Here is a 23,596-nt window from a genome sequence, read left to right on the forward strand (position 1 = left end):
TATCATAGATCACCACCCACATTCATATCAACATAAAAACATGTCCAAAAGCATCTACAATAATGCCATTACATTCATTAATTAAGCTAATTAAAAAGTAGAAACCTAATAATAATCTTATCACTACTACTACTAATTAATACTTGAGTAGAAACCTATAGTAATATTAGTTCTGAATCCATTACTTGTTCACCATCTTTTACAAAACCTGTAAATCATCAACACAGAAATTAAAGGACAAAATGAATAAAGCAAATTATAAATGTGTTGTGTATAGTCTCAACAGATAGCCAAATAGACCAAAGAGGAATTTAATGCATGCTGATGCTACATCAATTAATTAGTTGACTACAATTATATTTTCGGACTGTAACAGACTAAATACAGTATACTTATTTTATTTAATTTGTTACTTATTGCATAAACTAGCAAGCAGGGCACATGATGTACATGAATAATCTCTATATATACATTGTGCTCACCAAACTAAAAAAGTAATAAGTAAGCAAAGAGTACCTGCATGCATGGGTGATGGATCAAGAATTAAATTTTTTTAAGGCAGAAACGACAAGAGCACACTGTTTCTTCCTAAGATCCATCTGTTGAAGAAGGAGTTGATTCTCCTGCATAATCAATTTTCTTGACTGCTTCTCCAACTTTCTCAATTTCTTGTTATTAAGCCTGCAGGTTAAGTATTTAGATGCAGAAAACCCAAAGCGGTCAAACAATGCAGACAAGTGTGGATAAGCATCAAATTCTTGTTTTTGTGGTTTCTTTGATGCTATTTTGATGCTCTCCTCATCATCATCACCTGCACCATCAGCATCAGCATCAGCATCACATATTTTTCTGCCAACAGCTGGTGGTGTTGTGTTTGTGGTGCTGGTGCTGCTGCTGCTGCTGCTGCTGCTGCTGATTAATTCTTGTTCCCAGAGTTTCTTTGACAAGTCAAACACGAGAGATTCATGTGCATTGCGAAAATGAATATTATTATTTCTTGAATTGGATTGGAACTTGAGCTTGAGCCGTCGAATCTTCTCAGAGAGTTGAGTGCATGAAAAGTGGTGTGGAAGATCATCCTTGATGAAATCATGATATTTTTTCCATTCATGATTAACTCCGTTGCATTTCCAATAAACAGCAAGTCCTTCCAGCACAGCTATTTCATCTTCCTCTCTAAATACTCTAGCAAATTTGTTGCGTGACGGTGGGGGTGATGCATGCATCAGTTCTTCTTCTTCTGACTGTGTCTGCGTGTCATTGTTCTTCATTTCGATTTCTGAATGGGTTGTGGGAGACATATAATTTTCCGAGAGGAAGAGGAATTTTGCAGGGGATTGAGTGAGGAAGAATGTGAATAATTCATTAATTTAAATAAACATGAGTGAGTTGAGTGTGGGATATATTCAATTCGTGGGATATGAAAAGGGGAATTAATTAATTAATTAATTATATTGGGGGAATTATTATTATTATTATTATTAGAAAATTAGAATTAGAATTAGAAAAGCCTCTCTCCCTCCCTCCCTCTCTCCTCGAGAACAGAGAGAGACTGTTGAGTGTTCCAGAGAGAGAGAGAGAAGAGAGAGAAGCTACACTACACTAAACACACGAAACATGATACGATACGACGGCGGACTGACTGGGGGCTTTTCGATTCTCGAACCGCGCCACCTTTTCCTTTTCCCTCCCTGTTCTTTTTCATTTCTTTTCACTAAATAAATACATCTCACGACTATTAATCTTCCCAATTACAATTATTTATTAACTAATTAGTTAATCAACCATGTCGAAAATGCTATCTCCTCTTTACTAATGACCTTGACAGTGTATCAACCACATCCCCTCCATCTTCCTTTTTTTTTTTTTTTTTTAAATCAAAATATATATTTCTCTTCATATCAATAATAATAGGGTAAATTACTAGAAATAAGGTTCAATTATGAAAAATTCCCTCATATTTGAATAATTACAATCATCCCATTAACTATGTATTATCTTACATATTCATATTTATAGTATCAAATTTATTTGAATAATTACAATCATCCCATTAACTATGTATTATCTTACATATCCATATTTATAGTATCAAATTTACCTGTTGAATGATAATTTTTTTTGTAAGACAATACATAATTAATTGTAATTATCCAAAAATGAGCAGTTTTTCATTAATAGGATAGGACCATACCTTGGGGATGCCCGTAATTTTCCCGTAATAATATATTTTTTTTTTTTGCTAAATTTATGTACATAAATTAGAATGGACCAATAAAAATTAGCACTGTAAAAAGTATATCAATATAAGTAAAAACCATTATTTATAAAAAAAGGAAAAAAATAACAAATTAGAATCAAATCAAATTTATAAAATTTGAGTCCAATTTCAAATGAAGTTTCTTTTTTTCGTAATGAGAATTAATTATTTATTTTTAAACAATTGAAATTTTACGGAAATATTAATTTTTATTTGAATCGTTAAATTTTTAATTGACATCATCAATAAATATGTTTATTTTTATAATTAAAGATAATTCATTAGTAAATCGGGAAAAAAACTCTACGGGTTCGAACCCGGGTGGCCCGAGTGTTTCAAAGAAGATAAAAGAGGTAATTTGCTATAGGTCCTCCTATAAGAGATTATATATGTAAAAATTTATCTAATAAATTTTAATTTCTAGCAGATTTGTCAAAAGTACCCCTATCAATATATGTTAAAATAAATTCTCAAAATAAAATACCCTATTTTTCTCCCCATTTTTGTTTGACCTAACAGTTACCAAATTTGACAATTACTGCAAATACGAAAATTAGAATTCCACATCTCTGGAAATCGATTTCTTCACCCTTTCTTCACTACCAAAACCTCTCCACAAATTGTGATTCCCTCATAGGTTACGCTGTATGAGCGTTTGCAATTTACAAGGTCGTTTGCTGAACAGGTTTGCCCACTCTCCGTTTGCTATTTCCCAATTGTTTGTTGTTCGTAAACGACGGCTGTTGTTTAGGGTTTGCTGTTTGGAATTATGTAGGCGATCAGAAAGAATAGAAAAACATTCTACTTCACGATACTGAATACGTTACAGGATGTTTATTTAAATAGGAGTCATACAAAAACTAAACTAGGAAATAAAAATCTGTGCAGTGACTAATTCCTAATTATCTTGATACTGAGATATTGACTTGCCTATTTACACACCTATCAAATCCCTTAAAGGTCTGTATCTATTAAAGAATATTCTCTAATTCAACACTCCCCCTCAAGCTGGCTTGTGGATATCCTCCATTGCTAGCTTGCTTCTTAAAACTTCAAATTGTTTTTTCTGTAATCCTTTAGTGAGGATATCCGCAATTTGTTCAGTTGAAGGCACATAAGGAATGCAAATCATGCCACATTCGAGTTTCTCATGTATAAAACGTCTATCAATTTCAACATGTTTGGTTCTATCATGTAGAACTGGATTGTGCGCAATTGATATGGCTGCCTTGTTGTCACAATAGATTCTCACGGGAGAAGAACTTGTGACCTTCAAATCCTCTAGAAGTTTCTTTATCCACATAACTTCACAAATTCCATGGGCAAGTGCTCTATACTCAGCTTCGGCACTACTCCTTGCTACAACATTTTGTTTCTTGCTGCGCCAAGTAACAAGGTTTCCTCCAACAAAAGTACAATAGCCTGATGTAGACCGTCTATCTATTATACTTCCTGCCCAGTCCGCATCTGTATAGGCTTCTATTTGAAAATGATCTCGTTTCTTGAACAATAATCCTCTACCAGGAGAGCCTTTTAAATACCTAAGAATTCGATATACTGCCTCAAAGTGTTCATGTCCAGGAGAATGCATAAATTGACTTACCATACTGACTGCAAATGCTATATCGGGGCGTGTGTGAGATAGATAAATCAACCTTCCTACTAATCTCTGATATCTTTCTCGATTTACTATGTTCTCGGGTTTTGCCGCTTCCAACTTCATACTGACTTCAATTGGGGTGTCCACAGCTTTACACCCAAGTAGCCCTGTCTCATTAAGTAGATCAAGTACATATTTTCGTTGATTTACGAAAATTCCTTCTCTTGACCTGGCAAATTCCATCCCGAGGAAATATTTGAGAACTCCTAGGTCTTTAACTTCGAAGTCGCCAGCTAGCCTCTTCTTTAATGACCAATTCTTCTAAATCATTACCTGTCAAAATGATGTCATCCACATACACGATCAGCACTGCAATCTTTCCGTTCTCATTGTGTTTGAAGAACATAGTATGATCTGCCTGGCCTTGACAATATCCATATCCCTTCACAACTTTTCCAAATCGTTCAAACCATGCTCTAGGGGATTGTTTTAAGCCATATAACGACTTTTTTAGTTTGCACACTTTGCTAGCTTGGGCATGGTTTCCTTCAAATCCTGGTGGCAAGCTCATAAACACTTCCTCGTCTAAGTCTCCGTTCAAAAAGGCATCTTTAATGTCTAATTGGTATAATGGCCAATTAGAGTTGACTGCCAGAGATAATAGTACTCGGATGGAATTAATTTTTGCTACAGGGGCAAATGTTTCATGATAATCAATACCATGTGTTTGCGTAAATCCTTTAGCCACAAGTCTCGCCTTATATCTTTCCACGCTACCGTCAGCCTTACACTTAATAGTGAAGACCCATTTACACCCAACAACTTTCTTTCCTCGGGGCAAATCAACCACCTCCCAAGTTCCACTTTTTTTAAGAGCATTCATCTCTTCTTGTACTGCTGATTTCCAATTCGAATCACCCAGTGCTTCCTGAATATTCCTTGGAACAAACAACTGTGAAATCTTTGAGGTAAAGGCCCTATGTCTATGAGAAAGTTTTTTATATGACAAATATTTGGCAATAGGATGTTGAGTACAGGTTCTGGTTCCTTTTCTAATGGCTATTGGGATGTCAAGGTCAGTAGGAATTTCACTTGAAGGCTCTGCATGTTCAGACATAATAGGAGTAACTGTAGGTAAGTTATGATTGTGTGTACCTTGAACATTCAGAGAATCATTGCTCGGGAATTTTGACTGGCTTTGCTGAAAAACAATAGCAGGCTCTCCACTTTTTTTACGATTCTTTCTTCTAGAATAAACTTGAAGTTCAAGACTTGGCTCTTGTGCAGCCACTGGTAGTATTTCTTCCTCTAATAGAGATACAATTTTGTTCAGCATATTAGTGCTAGGAGATTCCAGGTTCTCCAATACTTGAGTATCATTTCCTTGTTTAAGAAAATCAGTATTTGGAGATACCAAAGGAATCGTTTTTGGTAAGGAAATAACATCCCAAAAATTTGATTCACTACTTTGTTTCTCCCCCTGAAGAAATTTTTTCTCAAAATAAGGACGATTTTCGACAAAAGAGACGTCCATACTAACAAAATATTTTTTTGTTGCTGGATTAAAGCATTTGTACCCTTTTTTATTTGGGGCATAACCAACGAAAACACATTTTTCAGCCCGAGGGTCCAATTTTGACCGAAGTCGGTTAGGTAGATGAACGAAAACAGTGCAACCGAACACTTTTACAGGAAGATTAGAAGAAATCTGGGCTTGGGGAAATAGATTTTTGAAAAAATCGAAAGGTTTATTGTATTTAAGAACACGAGTTGGCAGCCTATTAATCAAATATGATGCTGTCAAAACAGCCTCTCCCCACAAATATTTTGGAACATTCATTGAAAACATGATAGCACGAGAAACCTCGAGTAAATGTTTATTTTTTCTTTCAGCAATGCCATTTTGTTGTGGAGAATCGATGCAAGAGGATTGATGAAAAATTCCCTTTTCTTTCAAAAAATTTCCTAAAACCTCATTGAAGTATTCCGTGCCATTATCAGTGTGAAGAATGCGTATTTTAGTTTCAAATTGGTTTTCAATCATCATATAAAAATCCTTAAATAATTTTTTAACCTCAGATTTATCATGCATCAAATACACCCAACACAAACGAGTATGATCATCAATAAAGGTCACAAACCATCTTTTCCCAGAAATAGTGGTGACCTTAGAGGGACCCCAAACATCACTGTGGATTAAGTAAAATGGTTTCGATGATCGATAAGAATTTGGAGGATAAGAAGCCCGATGACTTTTAGATAGAAAACAGCTTTCACAATAAAAAGATGAACAATCCAACCCTTTAAACAAAAGAGGAAATAAGTTCTTAACGTAAGGGAAACTAGGATGCCCTAGTCTAAGATGCCATAACATTATTTGTTCTCTATTAGAAGTAGAACTGATACTACTCAAGCCTTGAACCTTTTTATTATTGAAGATATCATCATAAAAATAGTAGAGACCATCTATCACCTTAGCACTGCCAATCATCTTCCCCGAACTCCGTTCCTGAAATTCACAATGTGATTCATCAAAGATAACACGACAATTAAGGTCTTTGCATAGCTTACTGACAGATAAAAGATTGCAAGCAAGTTTAGGAACATGAAGAACGGACTTAAGATTAATAATATTTGAAAGTTTGGTTAAACCTTTTCCAGCAATAGGGGAATATGAACCATCGGCTATTCTAATTTTTTCGGAGCCTGAACACGGTATATATGTTTGGAATAAGTGGGGAATACTTGTCATATGGTCAGAGGCCCCTGAATCAATTATCCACTGGGCAGGAATGGGATTTAAATGACAAGATAAGGCTTTTGAGTTGTTACCTGTTTGAGCAAGGGAAACATTAGGAATACCAGGAGAAGAATTGGATTTCAGCAGCTTTAGTAGGTGATTCATCTGCTCTTTATTAAAGGGAAATTCCTCGACTTCATGAGCTGATGCTATACGACCAGATTTGCCTTCTTGTTTGTTCTTCCAGTTAACGGGTTTTCCATGAAGTTTCCAGCATGTATCTCGAGTATGGCGAGGCTTTCCACAATGATCACACCAGACACGAGCCTTATCATCAAATTTTCTACTGATATTTGCTTCAGTAGTAACCAAGGCTGAAGTTTCAACAGTATCGTTTGATAACTTCTTTCCCAACATCACCATCCTGCGACTTTCTTCCCTACGAACCTCTGAAAAAACTTCTCCAAGTGAAGGCAGAGGTTGTCTTCCAATAATTCTTCCTCGAACTTCATCGAATTCGACATTCAGCCCGATGAGAAATTTGAAGATGCGGTTATCCTCGATCGTCTTTTTATAATGGTTGCAATCTTCAGATGATTTCCATTCGTAATCACTGAATAAATCAAGATCTTGCCACAAACGCTTCAAGGAGTTGAAGTATTTTGTAACACTTTGATCTCCTTGACGAATCTCTCCGAGTTTCAACGTTAACTCAAAGACTTGGGACTGATTACAGATCAGAATACATCTGGTTGACATTTTCCCAGAGTTCTTTTGCAGTGTGGTAACACATATAATTAGAGCTGATGTCCTCCTCCATGGAATTCACCAACCAAGTCATTACCATCGAGTTTTCCGCATCCCATACCGGGTAAGACGGATCTTTGGTCTCTGGTTCTTTCTTTTCTCCAGTTAAATAACCCATTTTTCCCCTACCTCTGATATACATCCGCACGGATTGGGACCAGCGCAGAAAGTTTTCACCATTTAAACGAATGGTGGTGATTTGGATAGAGTGAGTGTTAGGGTAATTAGTAATTTTGGTTTGAGTAACCGCGGAAGCAGATTCTGATGTATCCTCAGACATGGCGGCTAGGGTTTATAGAAATAGGTTTATAGAAATATCGCCAATTGCTCTGGTACCACGTAGGCGATCAGAAAGAATAGAAAAACATTCTACTTCACGATACTAAATACGTTACAGGATGTTTATTTAAATAGGAGTCATACAAAAACTAAACTAGGAAATAAAAATCTGTGCAGTGACTAATTCCTAATTATCTTGATACTGAGATATTGACTTGCCTATTTACACACCTATCAAATCCCTTAAAGGTCTGTATCTATTAAAGAATATTCTCTAATTCAACAAATTCATACCATGGTCAAAATACGATTAAATCTTGGTAAGCAATGATCCTGTAAATTGTTAGTGTGATTAGTGTGGGCATTATGAATTTTTTTTGTTACGCGTTTACATGTTGGGTTTTGGATTTTGACTTTTGTTCATTTTATAATTTTCTACTTTGTTCCTTTTTTATTTTGCATTTTGATGTTTCCTATTTATTTCGAATATTTTGATAATAATTTCAGAAACCTTTTTTTTCCCGTAACAACGAAGGATGATGATGACTTCCAATCCCCAAAATCAGGTAAACAAATTGAGGGGTTTGTTAATGTTATAACTTTGGTTATGTTTATTCTTAACCAAAATGTGAACTGCATTTTAAGTTACATTTTTTGAGATTTGTTTGGTGTTGGACCTCCTTTTTACGTGTCTTTTGAAACTGGGTTTGCATTTTGCTCTTTACACGTTGTTACTAATTCTCTGTTATACTGCAAATTTTGATTTGCACTTAGTTGTGTTAAATTGCACAAGACAGCCTATTTTGAATTGCATAAGACAATCTTTTGTTTGTATAGAATCAAAAAGAACAAAAAAGAATGTAAGTTGAATTTAAAATAAACAAATAACACAGCCTACATTTTATAGTTGCACATAGCGTATTTGGAGATTTTAAATTGAAAGTTTCATTAGTGATAGTTTATGTCCACATTTGTCTATTATGAGTTTGCACTTAGTTATGTTGCTACTATAACCTTAATATTTTTGTTGTTATGAGTTTGTATTTAGTGTCATTGTTGTTTTTTGTTATGAGTTTGCATCTTGCAATTCAAAGCGTACATTTGTTGTTCGGATATTTGTTATGTACTGTGGTTTGCATTTTATTATTTTCAACACGGATATTTGTCTTTTATTATTTCATTTTAGTGTTTCTATTGTGATGTTTGGATATTTTATATTTGTGGTGCTTATCTGGTTGGTTTTTTGCAGTTTATTGTTTCTAGTTTGGTGTTTGCAGTCTGTTATTTAGTGTCATTTGCATACGGTATATTTGTACGTACATTTAGATATTTTCTCGTATTTTGCATGTTGGTTCTTTTTTGTTTCCAAAATTTCAACTCCTCCCAGAAGATTGGACGGAAAAGAAGATCCATTCTTGGTTGATGCGAAACAAATGAAGAGTTTCATGTAGAATGCAAATGGGAAGATGAAATTTGGTATCAAAGGCCAATTAGTTTCCGTTTTGACATCACCACAACAAAAGCCTGATTTAGTTGACTGCGGGATGTTCGTATTTTTTATCGCACAACAATGTTTTCGCCAACAATCCTTAGACATTAAAGATGCACAAAATGGGATATGCGCATTACGAAGTGACTTTGTTCATCAGTTCTTATACGATGAACACACCGTGAAGTTAGATTAGCGCGTAATGATCATATTTTAGAACCTACCTTGAATTCTTGCTATTTTGTTACGAAATTGATTGCACTTTGATACAATTAGAATTTTGCAGTTGGTAAAACATGATATTTCTTATTCACTAAAGTGATGTACTTTACTAGTTGTTGCTATTTTGGTACCTGGTCTTAGTTGACGTATTTTATTCGTTGTTTATGTTACTTATTTTATGTTTGCAATCAAAATTTTTCTTAATTTACTAATTAGGACGGTTTAACAAATAAGAAAATTAAAACTTTTACACGTTCGCCTAGTATAATTTTATGCGTTGTGTTTTAAACATATTGTTTGCTAAATAGTGCAGCTTGCGATGTAATGAACCAATCAAAGTCGACAGTTTCATTGTACACTGTAAAAATTTATAGTTTGATGCTTGCTATTTTGTTGTTTGTTGTTCACAGAATAAAAGATGGAGCTAGCTATTTGTTGAATAACTTCGTGTTTGTTGTTTGTAGCAAATTAACCAAATATATATTGATGCAATTTGTTATTTGCTGAATGCTAAATAGTTTAGTTCATTGTAAATGGTAAAACATGAATATAAGTTAATGAAAAAAAAATCAAAAAAGAAGCTTGAAAAGTAGAACACAAGTTCTTAAATGAAACATGAAAAGCATAACTGAAAAAGATCACCACTAAGAATACATCGGATTTGTAAAAGACTTCTTGTTGTGATTACCGAGTTCTTTACATCCCCGCAACTTATTTTCCTCTTTATCTTATCCCCAACAGACGGTATCCTCTTCTTCTTTGGTATACCACGATGTGTTTTAAATTCAGGGGGCCAAACGCAAACTTCATCATCCATTGAACTGTGTCTCACAGACGGATAAATAGGTGAGGCATAACATTCCCTGTAATATTTTGCGTAATATGATTTGTTAATGTAATCGTACGGTTGTGACGTCTCAGTCACTAATACAAACATGGACACATGAGAACCCAAGTATTTGTCATTTTCGACATGTGCAAGTTTTTTTTTAAAACCGCACTGATACGCAAATTTTGCTACACATTTCCTAAAATTTTCTACCCCCTCTTTAAATACTTGACCCACGTCTTGTATCAAATAACTCCACTTTGCGCTCAACATTGTCCTTTCGTTCTGTGATCCTCCGTGTGAAATTTGTTTTGACGTTGCATTTTCATAAACTGTAATAATTTGGTTTTCATTTGGTGAATCAAAGATATCCACGTTCTCATTTGCTAACATTCCACCTTTTAAGCTAACTTTCACTAATACTTCGTCAATTGAAATTTTTTCAACGTAATCCATCATCACCTCAGCATCTTCGTCATCCATCGGGACACATTCCCCGTGATTTAACAAATTATACATCAATGAAAAATTACCCGGACATAGGCAACTCCACTTCGAGCAAAGAAAGTCAACTAATTTCTTATAACTCGTTCCATCTGACACTTTCTTCACCGATACCAATACATCATACATGAACATCAATTTTGTGCAGAGCGATGAACTGCAAACAATATTGAACGAAAATTAAGTTGTAAAAGTGGCGATTAATAAATCGAAAATTCAAAACAACAAACATCAATTGACAAACATTTGCGTATAATTCTTTTTCATGTTGATTGCTGGCCAAAAAATGCTTCACTAATTATCAACACCGGGTCTTGCATTCAATTTTAATAAGCTCATATTTGTTTCCCGAACTCTTCATGAAGATCGCATATTTCACTTTAATCGATTAAGATATGTTTGTCAAGCGTCTCAACCGATATTCTGCCTTCAATCGTGATTAGTGGGATTTGATTTCCCAACTTTACGTAAATAACTGAATCCCCCTAAAATATGAATATTCAATAAGGGGATCTCTTGCATTGGAACCCATGGTTATGGACCTTATGTCTATATATTTTTATATTATTTAATTTATATTATATTTTTAGGTGAAAGAACTCATGCTTATATAAGCCCAAAATAAGGGATGTCTAGCAAATTTCCCCAAGAAGAACATTAACATCAACAACACCATCCCAATCACAATTCAAATGCGCAATGTGCTTTGGGGTTCGAACCCGGGTGGCCCGAGTGGTTTAAAAGAGTAGTAACAACTCGGGCAAAGTAACTAATTGTTATAATAATACTAATTATAAATATATAAATATAAATAATATTGTAAAATATTATAATAATTATATAACTAATGTTTAATGAATTATTGCTTGTCATGTTCACTATTATTAATATTAAAAATCTCCACTAATAACAAATGCATATATATTTAATTTTGAAAAATATAAAAAATTACGATTTAATTTAAAAGAAAGATTGAATTTTGATTTTTTTTGAATTTTGAAATTTTGAAAAATTTCTCAATTATTATTTTCACTTATAAATATCCATAATACAATCTTCACAACTTTTATTTTATTTAGTTAATGTCTCAAGGTCTTAATCGTTTCATTCTTTTATAAAATTGTTTAGTGTTTAAAATCAATTTTTATATTTATTTTTATTTTTGTTTGTAATTTTGAATTTAAAGTTAATCTCAAGTTTTTTCAAGTTTCAATTAAATTTTTTTTTCTTCTTTCTTGCAATTATTGGAATAAAAAAAACAAAAAACAAAATTGGAAAACTGGTTTGAACCTGGATCCGGATGGACCCGCCCCGGTCCCGGACTCAAACCCGCCCCGCCCCATGGTGGTGTCTATCGATAAGCACCTTGCAGACCAATAAATAGGAGAGGATTGGTCAATGATAAACATATTTGCATCAAGGCAATCGACTTAAAAAATAGGGATAATTAGTGAGAATCCCCTCACTCATTGTGTATAATAAGAATGGATCCACCCCTTTTACTTTATTAGTGAAAACCCCCTAGTAATTAAATTAAATTAATATTTAATAAATTAAAATTCAATATATCTAATTTACTGTCACATGTCATATTATTTTTAAGATCGGTGTTTACATGAAATCCTATTTCTCTTTTCCCTTTACTCTCCGCCAGCCAACATTCTCCACTTGTTCCACCATAGTTAAAAATTATTCTTCTGCCGCCGCCCTATGCCTTCGCCACCGGAATTCACCTCCTCCACCGCCGCGCTCCACTGCCGTCGCCCTATATCCGCCAAAGCGGTTAGAGATGCTAGGGTTTCAGATTACGCCATTAGAGAGACTCCTCCAGCCGCCATCTCCCCCTTCCACCTCCGCCCCGCCGCCGTCATCTCCTCCCTATCACCTCTAGCCGTCGCGCTCTATGTTGTTCGCCGCCGCCATCTCCTTTCTTACAGAAATTCAAATTGCAAAAGAAAAAATACGTCTGACCTTTTTTTTATGTCTTGTAAGAATTCACAATTTAATTGATTTTCAATTTGTGTATTAGTGTGTAGTGTGTTTGTGAAAGGTTTTAGCAAATGAACTGAAGCATTGGTTGAGGGCATGTTTATTGTATTGTTTGTAGGCCAATTTTTGTTCAATCAATTGTAGAGTGAATGTTCGTTGTTGCATGTGTTGATGTTATTTACAGAAATATAGTTGTTTTCAATATTTTATAGTTGATTTGAACTATTTTATAGTTGTTTTCGATTTTTTTATACTTGACTTTTTTGATTTTCTTTGGTAAACCTGCTATTGAAAAAACTACTTTTTGTAGTTGTTTTACAATTTTCTTATACTTGATTCGGGGAAAAATGAACCAAGAAAAATTGTTTTCATTAATTTTGTAGTGGATTGTGGAAAAAATATAAATAAAAAAAGTGAGAAAAAAAAATGAAATTGTAGTTGATTTCAGAAATATTATAGTTGTTTTTGGAAATGTTATAGTTGTTTTCGGAAATTTTATAGTTGTTTTCGGAAATTTTGAAGTTGATTTGAAAACCCTGAAATAGAAAATTGAAAACAATTTTTTTTTTAAATAATTAAGAAAATAATATGTTATTTTAATAAATAAATAAATAAATGAAAATTATAATTAAAATTAAATAAAAAGACATTAAAGTATGTAGTGAATAGTATGGAGGGTAAATTTGAACTAACCGAAAAATTGGACTTATGACTAATAAAGGAAAAAGGGCTGGACCCATCCTTATTAAAAAAACTGAGTTTTTGTGCATAAGTCTCTCACCAACCATCTTTATTATTCTAGATTCATGGGCTATATCTAGGGGTGGAGATTGGAACGAAAATTCCGATTTCCGCCGAATCCGATCCGAAATATTCCGATTTTGGAACGACTTTTTCAGTTTCGAATTCCGAAATTCCGATTTCCGAAAATTCCGAAAAAAATCGGATCGGAATCGGAAATACATAATAGAATTTCGGAATTTCCGATTTCCGATCCTAAATTATTCCGATTATTTCCGATTATTTTTCGATTTATTCCGATTTTTCCAATTATAATAATTACTAGTAATATATATTAGTATATTACTAATATTTTTTTTCCAATTATTATTATTATTATTATTATTATTATTATTATTATTATTATATATATATATGTATATATATATATATATATATATATATATATATATATATATATATATATATATATATATATATATATATTTGGACATATTATTTTTTTTTAATTTTCTAAAACATAAAAAAGTCAAAACTCAAAATTTATTAGAATTACTTCGAAACCATTATTTGATGTTTCTTTCTGCAATTTGGCTACCGAAAAATTCCGAAAATTTCCGAAAAATTTCCTAAAATTCCGAAAATGAAGATTTCCGAAAATTTCCGATTTTCCGAAAATTCCGAAAAAATCGGAATTGGAATCACTTTTTGAATTCCGAAAAAATCGGAATCGGAATCGGAAGGCGTTTTGGACTTCCGAAAAAAATCGGAAATTTTCCGAAACACCGAAATCCGATCCGATCCGTCCGATTTCCACCCGTAGCTATATCACTTTCGCCAATAAGCCCATCCCTTTAATATGTATTATAAATAAAGGAAAATTAATGTATATGACTAAAATCCAATGTTGACATATTTTTTTAAAAAACTTTTTTTTTACTGGAGACCGGCGGTCAACGAACAAGATTGTCCATAAAATTGTGTTTTGAGTCAAAATTAAATATTTTGTGAAATTTGGGGTCAAATTGATGTTAGATTAAACTAAATGTTGAAATTGGAGCATATTAAAATGTGATGAGCTATTTTAGTCTTTTACAAACCTCTGGACCATGTGTGGACTTTTTCGTAAAATAGTTTATTGTCTGGACCCCTTTATGAATAAGTACCCATTGATGGACTTCTTAGTAAAGTACCATAAAACAAATGCTAGAGGGGTTTTCACTAATAGCCCCTAAAAAATAACGCTTGAAAACCTTACTTTTGCAATGAATTGACAAGCTTTAAGAATGGCAAAAGACTGTGTCATAATTAATTAACCAGACAAATCATTCCACCAACTAAGAACGACCATGCACCACCACCCATAGAATCTAGAAAGAGCTCTCAGTGTACGCTCCCCAAAGTTAGGAAAACATTTTTCCGCCTCTCTCGCCTTCTCGGCCACGGAGGTGCTTTCGGCGGTGGCTCCTCCCCCTCCGGTGGACGGATTTCATTGGTGGCGACACCATTGAACCCGCCGCAACGGCGCACTCAATCTGAGTGTGACTTTGTGGGGTTCTATCGTCGGTTACGGGAGTTTCGTTTTGTCATCTTCTTCGGCGGATCTAAGGTTTTGGATGACGGTTTGGTGGTGTTTGTGTGGAAGATTGATCGCTGCTTGTTGGGGTGGTCGGATCAATGATTTCTAGGGTTTCGGCCACGCTTTGGTGACTATGGTTTGGTTCTAGTGAGCGGTTTCCGGCGGCGCTCCGTGGACCGACGGTCGTGAGTTGACGACCATTGTTGACGGCCGTGAGTTGTGACCATTGTTGACGGCCGTTCTTGGCAGCGTGGAGCAGGCGGTCGTTGCTAGGGTTTCGGTGGGCTGTGGCGGCTAGGGTTTGGGTAGATTAGGGTTAGGAAGTCACAAGGGGTTAGGGTTTGGTGTGAGGCGCCTCAATGGTGAGAAAGAAGGCCGGCGGCGGGGGTGGAAGAGGAGCGGCTACGGCTCCCCCCGTTGCGAATGTTGTAGAGAAAATTCCGACAAAAAACATATTTTTGCTAATTAAGTCGGTAACCAGGTGCAATTTGTTAAAATCATTATCTATATGCCAATTAATAAAAGAGTTAAATACAAAAACACCACTGTACTATGAACTTTGTATCGTATACCCCCTTGTACTACACATAAGTACAAAACCCCCCTATCATTACATCTTTTTCAAAATATGACGAAAATACCCATGCTATGCATATATATATATAAGTGTTTGTTTGAGCCATTTTCCACTATATATTTTACCATTTTCAGTCAATTTTACCGGAAAAATTTTGGTATTTATATTTTTTTCTCTAAAACATCTAATTGCTTAGATTTTTTTTTTCTGAATAAAATCTTTTTTTTTTTTTTTTGTCATTTTGAGTTTCTTCATTTTTTTCTTAAATGTCTTCCGCTTGTTCAAACTTCCTAAGATTACAAACATTTTTACAATCCTATGATTGTTAAGAATTTGGACTACCGGAGGACATTTAAGAAAAAAATGAAGAAATTCAAATTGACAAAAATAAAAGATTTTATTTAGAAAAAAAAATATGAGCAATTAGATGTTTTGTAGAAAAAAATAAAAATACCGAAATTTTCCAAGTAAAATTGACCGAAAATGTCAAAATATATAGTGGAAAATGGCTCTGACAAACCATTATATTTATAGCCTTTGGCAGTGGTATTTTCGTCAAATTTTGGAAAAAAGTGTACTAGTAGGGGGGTTTTTGTATTTATATGTAGTACATGGTAGTATATGATACAAAGTCCATAGTACATGGTTTTTTTTTTTGTATTAAACCCTTAATAAAATGATGTTAACTACACCAAATCCTATTTTCACCTCTATACTTAGTACGAAAAATAGGATTTGGTTGAAAAATAGGAAAATGGTGGATGGGTAGGAGATAAAAATTCCTTCACCAAAACATTTGGTGGAAAAATAGGATTTGATATATGGTGATATGGGAGTTGACCACGGTGAAAGGCTAAAATTAAATCTTCATAATTTTAGGTGTAATGGTGATATATAAATTTTGGATAAAAAGCTAAAAATACCTAAATTAGATGAAAAATTAGCGATATAGTAACCGGTTGGAGATACTCTTAGCATGAGCACCGTTGGTATTTAGCAGAACCCTCGTCTGCATAAATCCCAAGCTTCAATTCAAGTAACCATATTAGGATTTAAGCCTCATTATTATATATATATATATATATATATATATATATATATATATATATATATATGCATAAAGTTTTTTATTTTGTTAAGCTCTCCTTTTACAAAATATTATTTTTTAATAGAAGCAACTAATAGTCTAATATATTACTTTAGGATAACCGTTTTGGTACAAGGATAAAAACATCTTCGAGTATATGATTTCAGATGTATTACAAGCCAAAATATCATTCGAACAAGGGCCCATGATTCAAAGTACCTAGTTTCGCTTCTTTCCAAGAAAATCCCCATCTTAGCAAATAGCAAGTATGTCTGCAGCTCCCCTGATCTCGCGATATCCACACTGCAAGGTAACCTTGTCAAAACTAAGCAATGTCTTTAAAGCTCCCTCGAGGAGAACGCTCAAGTCCTTGGGCACAACATCCTGCCTAGAAACACAAAGGATCAAAAATAAGGAATCGGATTCACTAATAAATTTCGTAATATCAAGATTTCTTGCCATTTTAAGTCCTTCAAAGAAGGCCCACATCTCGTCTTTATTATTAGAAGAAATGCCGATATTTTTAGATAAAGCCGAAATGAACTTACCATAAGGGTCTCTAATAATTCCATCAATATCTGCATTACCTTGGTTAAAACTTGATGCACCATCAATATTTAGTTTAAACCAGTCATTAGGAGGTGGGCGCCAATTACATATTATTGTTTTTAGGAATTAAAAATATTCGAGTCTCGTTTAAATAAGAGGGGAGTTTGCCTGATTCAAAGAAATCCCTAACTACTTTCGGCACAGAAGGTCCCACAAGGTGCCAAGGTGTTTTATAAAAATGAGCATTCAGACCGTCTCGCCCGGGAGCCTTTTCAGATCCAATTCTTTTGAGAGCTTCCAAAATCTCATGGTCCTTAACTCTCGCAATTAACGAATTTTGATCTTGGATACTTAACATAGGAGTTTTAAGGTTATTAAATTAAACTACCTTGAGGTTGGTGAGTAGAACGAGAAATCATGTTAAAATGGTGAACAAAAGTGTTTGAAATTTGATCAAATTCATAGATCCAGAATCCATCCTCTAGTTTTAAGCTTTGAATTAAGTTCCGTCGTTTTCTGTTTGAGGCATGGGCATGGAAAAATTAAGTATTTTCATCCCCGTCCTTCAACCATCTAATGAGAGAACGTTGCTTCGATATACTTCCTTCCTATGAAGGAGCGTCTGTAAATGTTTTCTGAGATTTTGTTCTTGTTCATGAATATCTTCCAAGTATGAGTTCATAAGTGTACGAGTAATGGAATCAAGCTTATTTGATGTTTCATTAATTTGCATATCTAAATTGCCAAAAGCATTTAGTTTCACAATTTAGCCCGAAATTTGAACAGAAGAAGGTTAGAAAAAAAAAACAGAGAAATAGAATTGGTATTATTGTCTTGCCAAACCTCAGCCACTAAGTTAATAAAATCCTCATGAGTAGACCATGATATTTCATATCTGAATAGACGCTTAAAAAACGTAGAGGAATCATTCGTATCCACAAGAACCGGAGAATGGTCCGACGAACTAGCTGTTAGGTGATGAGTTTTAGTGTGAGGGTAAAAATTAATCCATGTGAATGGGTGTCCGGAAAATCCTAAATCAAGAATGCAATTCTGGAGACATTCATGAAAATCATTCATCTTTTTAATCGAAGGTTTAAGGCCACCTTTTTTTCATTTTCATGCAAAATAGTATTAAAATCGCCAACTAATAGCCATTGCATGTTAATAGCATGGTTGCGGGTAATTGTATACTGCGGACATGAGGAAGGGTGGTGACCCCTGAGGCTATGTAGCAATAGGGTGGTGACCCCTGTTAAGTGTATATTTTTACACTTTATCCTACCTTTTTATTTGAGCTTTTGGTGTGTTTTAATGATAATTGGTGCTTAATAAGTTGATTTATTATATCAAAGATACAGTGAATCCTCACCCCCCCTCGCCTCCTACCAAAACCCTAGGGGCCGCTACTAACCACCCACAGTTTCGCGCACCCACAAATGCAAAAAAATATAGAAATAAATCCGTAAACATAAAAATAAACAAAATTACCATAAAAATATAGATCTCGACGAGAGGAATCCAACGGTGGGTAGCCCGTCGAATTTCGATTGGTGGAACACAAAGAACACCTCCGGCAAGACCACCGTCGTCGAATGAAAAAAAATTGCAGAAACAGATCTGTTCTCCAAACTGAATGAAATCACCACCAAAAGAAAGAGCTCGACGAGAGGATTCCAACGGTAGTTAAACCATCGAATTCCGACCACCGGAGAGAGAGTTATGGCTCCGGGAAGCAATTTCACCGGTGGGAGGTTTTTGGAGGCGGGATTTTGAATCTGGGAGAAGAAGAGAGACCGAAATGTGAGTGTCTAGGGTTTAAAACTGATTTTAAAAGGGTATTATAGGTACTTCAGATGGGCCCAGGGGGGTATGTCAAAATATTTTCGAAATTAGGGGGGTTTCCCTTGGAGTGTAATCCACTTGGTAGTTAGTTCTATATAATTTGGGAATGAGGGGGGTCTACAAAATAATCCCAAAATAATAAAGTGAAATGCCACCATTGAAAAAGATGGAGGTGTTTAAGCACCTATTAAATTGAATAGGTGTGTGGTTAATGGGAAAAGGGGTGATACCTTTTCATGAAATTATTTTCCTAAGAGTTGTGAGTTGTGGTCATAACCTTTGAAAATCTATAAACAGATTCCAAAATCCACCATTTGAGATAGTTCATTATTCACATGGAATTCAATACATTAATTGAATTCAATTCTCGTCATAACATATCATTGCATATTGTTGCATTACCAAGTCCTGTTCTTCGTGTCTTATAAAGTCCTAAACGTCGTTTCGTTCGCCGTGTTCCAATAATTGTTGTGCTGCTTTGTTGGAACTGAAATAGTCGTTGTATCTTGGGAGACAATTGCCGTAACCGAGAGCACTGTACGGGGCAAATTTGTCTTAAGGAGAAAGAACCGAGTTCTTGCCTCGACTACATTTTTCTTGTCAAACTTCTGTTCAAATTTTGTTCGTTCCCATTTCAAAATACACACACACACAAATAACAATCTTAAGAAAAATTTCTTAGTTGTATTTTCGAGATGGAGAAGAAGATATTCCACTCAAAATCCAAGAGGTTATGAAATCAAATTGGAGGAGAATGCCATTTTCGAACAGAACACAACGTCTATGTTCCAGCCAATTTTCGGAGGCGATACAGTCAGAATCTGTAAAAGTACCATTTCACAAACGTTGTAGAAAATCAAGTTTTCTTTCCAGAACATATTAAATCATCCCAATCGGAGTTCATACGGAGAAGTTATGAAGAAAATACGAAAGGGTGTCAGAACTGCCAAAGCACCTTTTCATGAATAATGCAACCCTTTGTGAGGCGATGCAACCGCAGCGTACCAACACGTCTCTAACACTTTATGGTGCACGATTTGGTGAAATGAGACCTAATCGAAGAATAATGATGGAATCACACCCGAATTATGATGAGGTTTATATTATTCTCAATTCTTGAATATTATTTAATATTTTCGTGGTTCCATTGTAGGTGCAATCTTATACAGCACACATACTTCGACTTGGAGGCTAAATTTGATCACGATACAGTCCGAATCTCAGAAAACGTAAAAGACGAAAGTTGTAGGAAATTTCGTTGGCTATTCGGATCATATTGAATCAACAAAAATCGGACATCGGATGCTAAAGATATGATTAAGTTATTCAGTGCTGCCAAAACTGCTGATGCATTCCTTATGCGAGAATTTCAAATTCGTCCTAGAAGTTTGAAACGACACGTTTATAATTATTTCGGGTACGCCTTTTCATTTATAAAAATTATATCTCATGCAATTAAGTGATAATATTATATGATAAATAATATGGTATTATATTAGAAACATGGTTATGTTGCATGATAAAGTTATGGCGTAATAATATTACACTATATGTTATAATTGGCATGATACCGTTATTTTTTAGAGCATGATAAATATTGAATGTTGTTATGCTTGAAGCATGTATAGATACTTTAAATGTTATTTCGATATGTTGAGATGCATAGATTAATCTTGACATATGCATGAGATTTTGCTGGAATTCATATGCATTATTTATATTAAATTAGTGCATAATATTATGAGATGCTAGTATTGTCGCATACATGAGATAACATACAATAATAATTTTTTTATGTTATATTATTTATATGATGTCGATGTCTATGAGTACATAGAATTAAAAGCATATAATATATGTCTGTTGAAGCATAATTTTATGAATTGGAAATTATGTTGTAGTATCTGATTAAATTATATGGATATTTATGCTATGATATAAATTATTTTCAGCATGAGAATAATGATGTCTAATCGGATAATGGTTTATTAAATGACTAATGGATTATTTATTCCATATTAATCTTGAAATGCTTATGTACATAAAAGTATTTTGTATGCATAAATTATATGATGCATGTGAATATTTGGAATTATGTAATTATAGTTACGTGCATATATGTATGTTTATAAGCCCACGATTAGTTCCAAATGTTATGTTATATCATGGAGAATTCATGCTATTTGTGATATTATTATGCTTAACTTCAATATTTAGTATATTGAATATCAAGTTGATGCACTTTTATCTTTAAAATGATAATTTTGTATGCGTGTGCAATTAGAGGCATGTAATATTTGAAAATGATATACAATAGAAACTCAAGAAGCTCAATTTCTAAAGGAATATTTGAGAAATTGTTCTCTAAAAGAACATCGAAGATGATCGATCAATTGGATCGTCTTGACTTTTGGATATTGTATTCGTAAGACATAAGTATACCTTATGAATGAATTTGATGATGTTGAACATCTGATCCATTTGTAAACAAAAATGGTTGTTTTTTCTTACGAAAAATGTCAAACAATCTCTATACGAGAGATTATTGTGGCCAATTGCACCGTTGGATCAATATTTCTATATTGTGAACGGTAGGAGTTTCTAAACTCTAGATTTGAATTGTGTACAAACTGTCACAATTTGATAAGAACTTTCTTGATTTGAGTATCTTGAGAAGTTTCTTATAGTGTGTTCTATTAAACAAAATAAACACACATTGGTGATTTAAAAGATTGTACAATTTATGAGAAAAGTATTTGTTACTTTTGTGGTATTTATACCAAAATTTTATTATGCATCTTTGTTAAGTAACAAAGACGAGGCCTTAGAAGCATTTAAATGAGAATGATCATGGTATATGAATAAAAAGTGTTATTCAAAGTGATTGACTTGGATGATATGGAGTATTTTTTGACAAGTTTTGTACTTATCAAATCGCTAGTCCTTATCAACCACAGTTGAAAGAATTGAGAAATGAAATACTCGAACTGTTAATGAGTAAGAAAGTCATGTTGAGAATTCTAGAGTAAGCTAGAATTTGTGGGGGAGATTATGGCTCACCACTTTCTCATTATTTTACCACATAAAGGTTTTGGACCATAGAAATGTGGGGGTGTTTTGACTAAGGTAAATGTACCAAAGTTGAACAAGTTCAAAGAGCCTTAAAAATGTTGAAATGCATATTTATTAAATATGCCAAGTACAAAATTGCTCAAGATAGTCATTCTTGATGCAAATAAATGTAAGGTCTTTGAAATTAAATGTGTTTGAAAAATTGGATTTCGACCCAAGTTTGACAAACAATTTAAGTGGATTCCATTTGATAAGTTATGGAATAAAAATCTACACTGTAACTAGATAAATCTAGTGTGTTTAATTTCTCAAACTCGACTAGAGGTGAATGGGAAATTAATGTATATGGAGGTGAAAAGTCACCATCCCACATTGACAATGAGCTTTAATGCACTTTATTAAGTGCTAATTGTTAGCTAGAGATATATCTCTCTATGAGATAAAGTGGTCATTTATAAAGTGATAAATAACCAAACGCTCAATAAAAGAGAGCTAAGAAAATCAAAAGGTTGATTTTGATTTTGCTAATTTATGAGATAGAAAATGATCCTCGGGCATTAATGAAGTATTGTCCACTAGGAGGTTAATTGTCTTTGAGACAAATGAAAAATTAGTGAAACTCGTATAGGATGAACTTAAATAAGTTCTAAAGCAATTGCATATTTGATAAGAATTTGTTATCAAATACTTATAAACTTGGCGAGTTTGAAAAGTACGTGTGTGGTAAATGCACATAAGTACATGTTTTTGAGTAAATGACATGTTAATCATGCGGTGTAATCATGGTATTATCATGAAAACTAATGAAATATTAGTAAAAGATTTCAATGTGGAAAATATGGTCCCATTGATGCAATCTTATTGAGATTAAAATCACTAAGGATTTTATGAATTATTGGAGTCTCTTTTTGTTGAGACAATGCTAGTCATATTGAACTCATCAATATAAGACTATAAAGAATAGTGGTGAACAATAGTTCAACTAAAATATTCTTGAATAGATTGTAGTTTAATGAACTACATGTTGATTGACTCATTAAGCAAGTCAAGTAAATAGGTAATCACATTATAGAAGATATCCAATTGTACTTGAAAAGTAAATTCTTATGAATTGGATATGTGCTACTAAGATACTAAGTCTATAAATAATTTTGTATTGTGGAATTCCTCAAAATAAATGTATAACTCGATTCACTATGGAATTCGAGACATAACTTGGAAGTTAAAGAAAAATGTTGGATAACTCCATAATTTTCTAGAGAACATTATGTGATGGACTTAGATGGTGCTTGAAAATAATTGTAGTAGTCAGTTGGCTATACAAAAGAGCACAAAATAATATGTGAAATGGTAAAGTCTCGATCGTAGACGTAACACCATTTAGCAATTGATCTCTAGAGAAATTATAAACGTTGACTTTACGAAGT

General features: G+C 33.8%; 1 protein-coding gene across 1 annotated transcript; it reads right to left on the reverse strand.

Annotated features, from left to right (window-relative positions):
- Positions 1-521: 521 nt before the first annotated feature.
- Positions 522-1,271, reverse strand: LOC105961610 (uncharacterized). Its single transcript, XM_088822104.1, has one exon. The coding sequence runs from the start codon at positions 1,269-1,271 to the stop codon at positions 537-539; it is 735 nt and encodes a 244-aa protein (XP_088678230.1). The 3' UTR covers positions 522-536.
- Positions 1,272-23,596: the final 22,325 nt, after the last annotated feature.

The sequence above is a fragment of the Erythranthe guttata genome, chromosome 1, assembly GCF_056151865.1.
Source record: "Erythranthe guttata isolate IM_541 chromosome 1, IM_541, whole genome shotgun sequence".
In the NCBI taxonomy this organism is placed as follows: domain Eukaryota; kingdom Viridiplantae; phylum Streptophyta; class Magnoliopsida; order Lamiales; family Phrymaceae; genus Erythranthe; species Erythranthe guttata.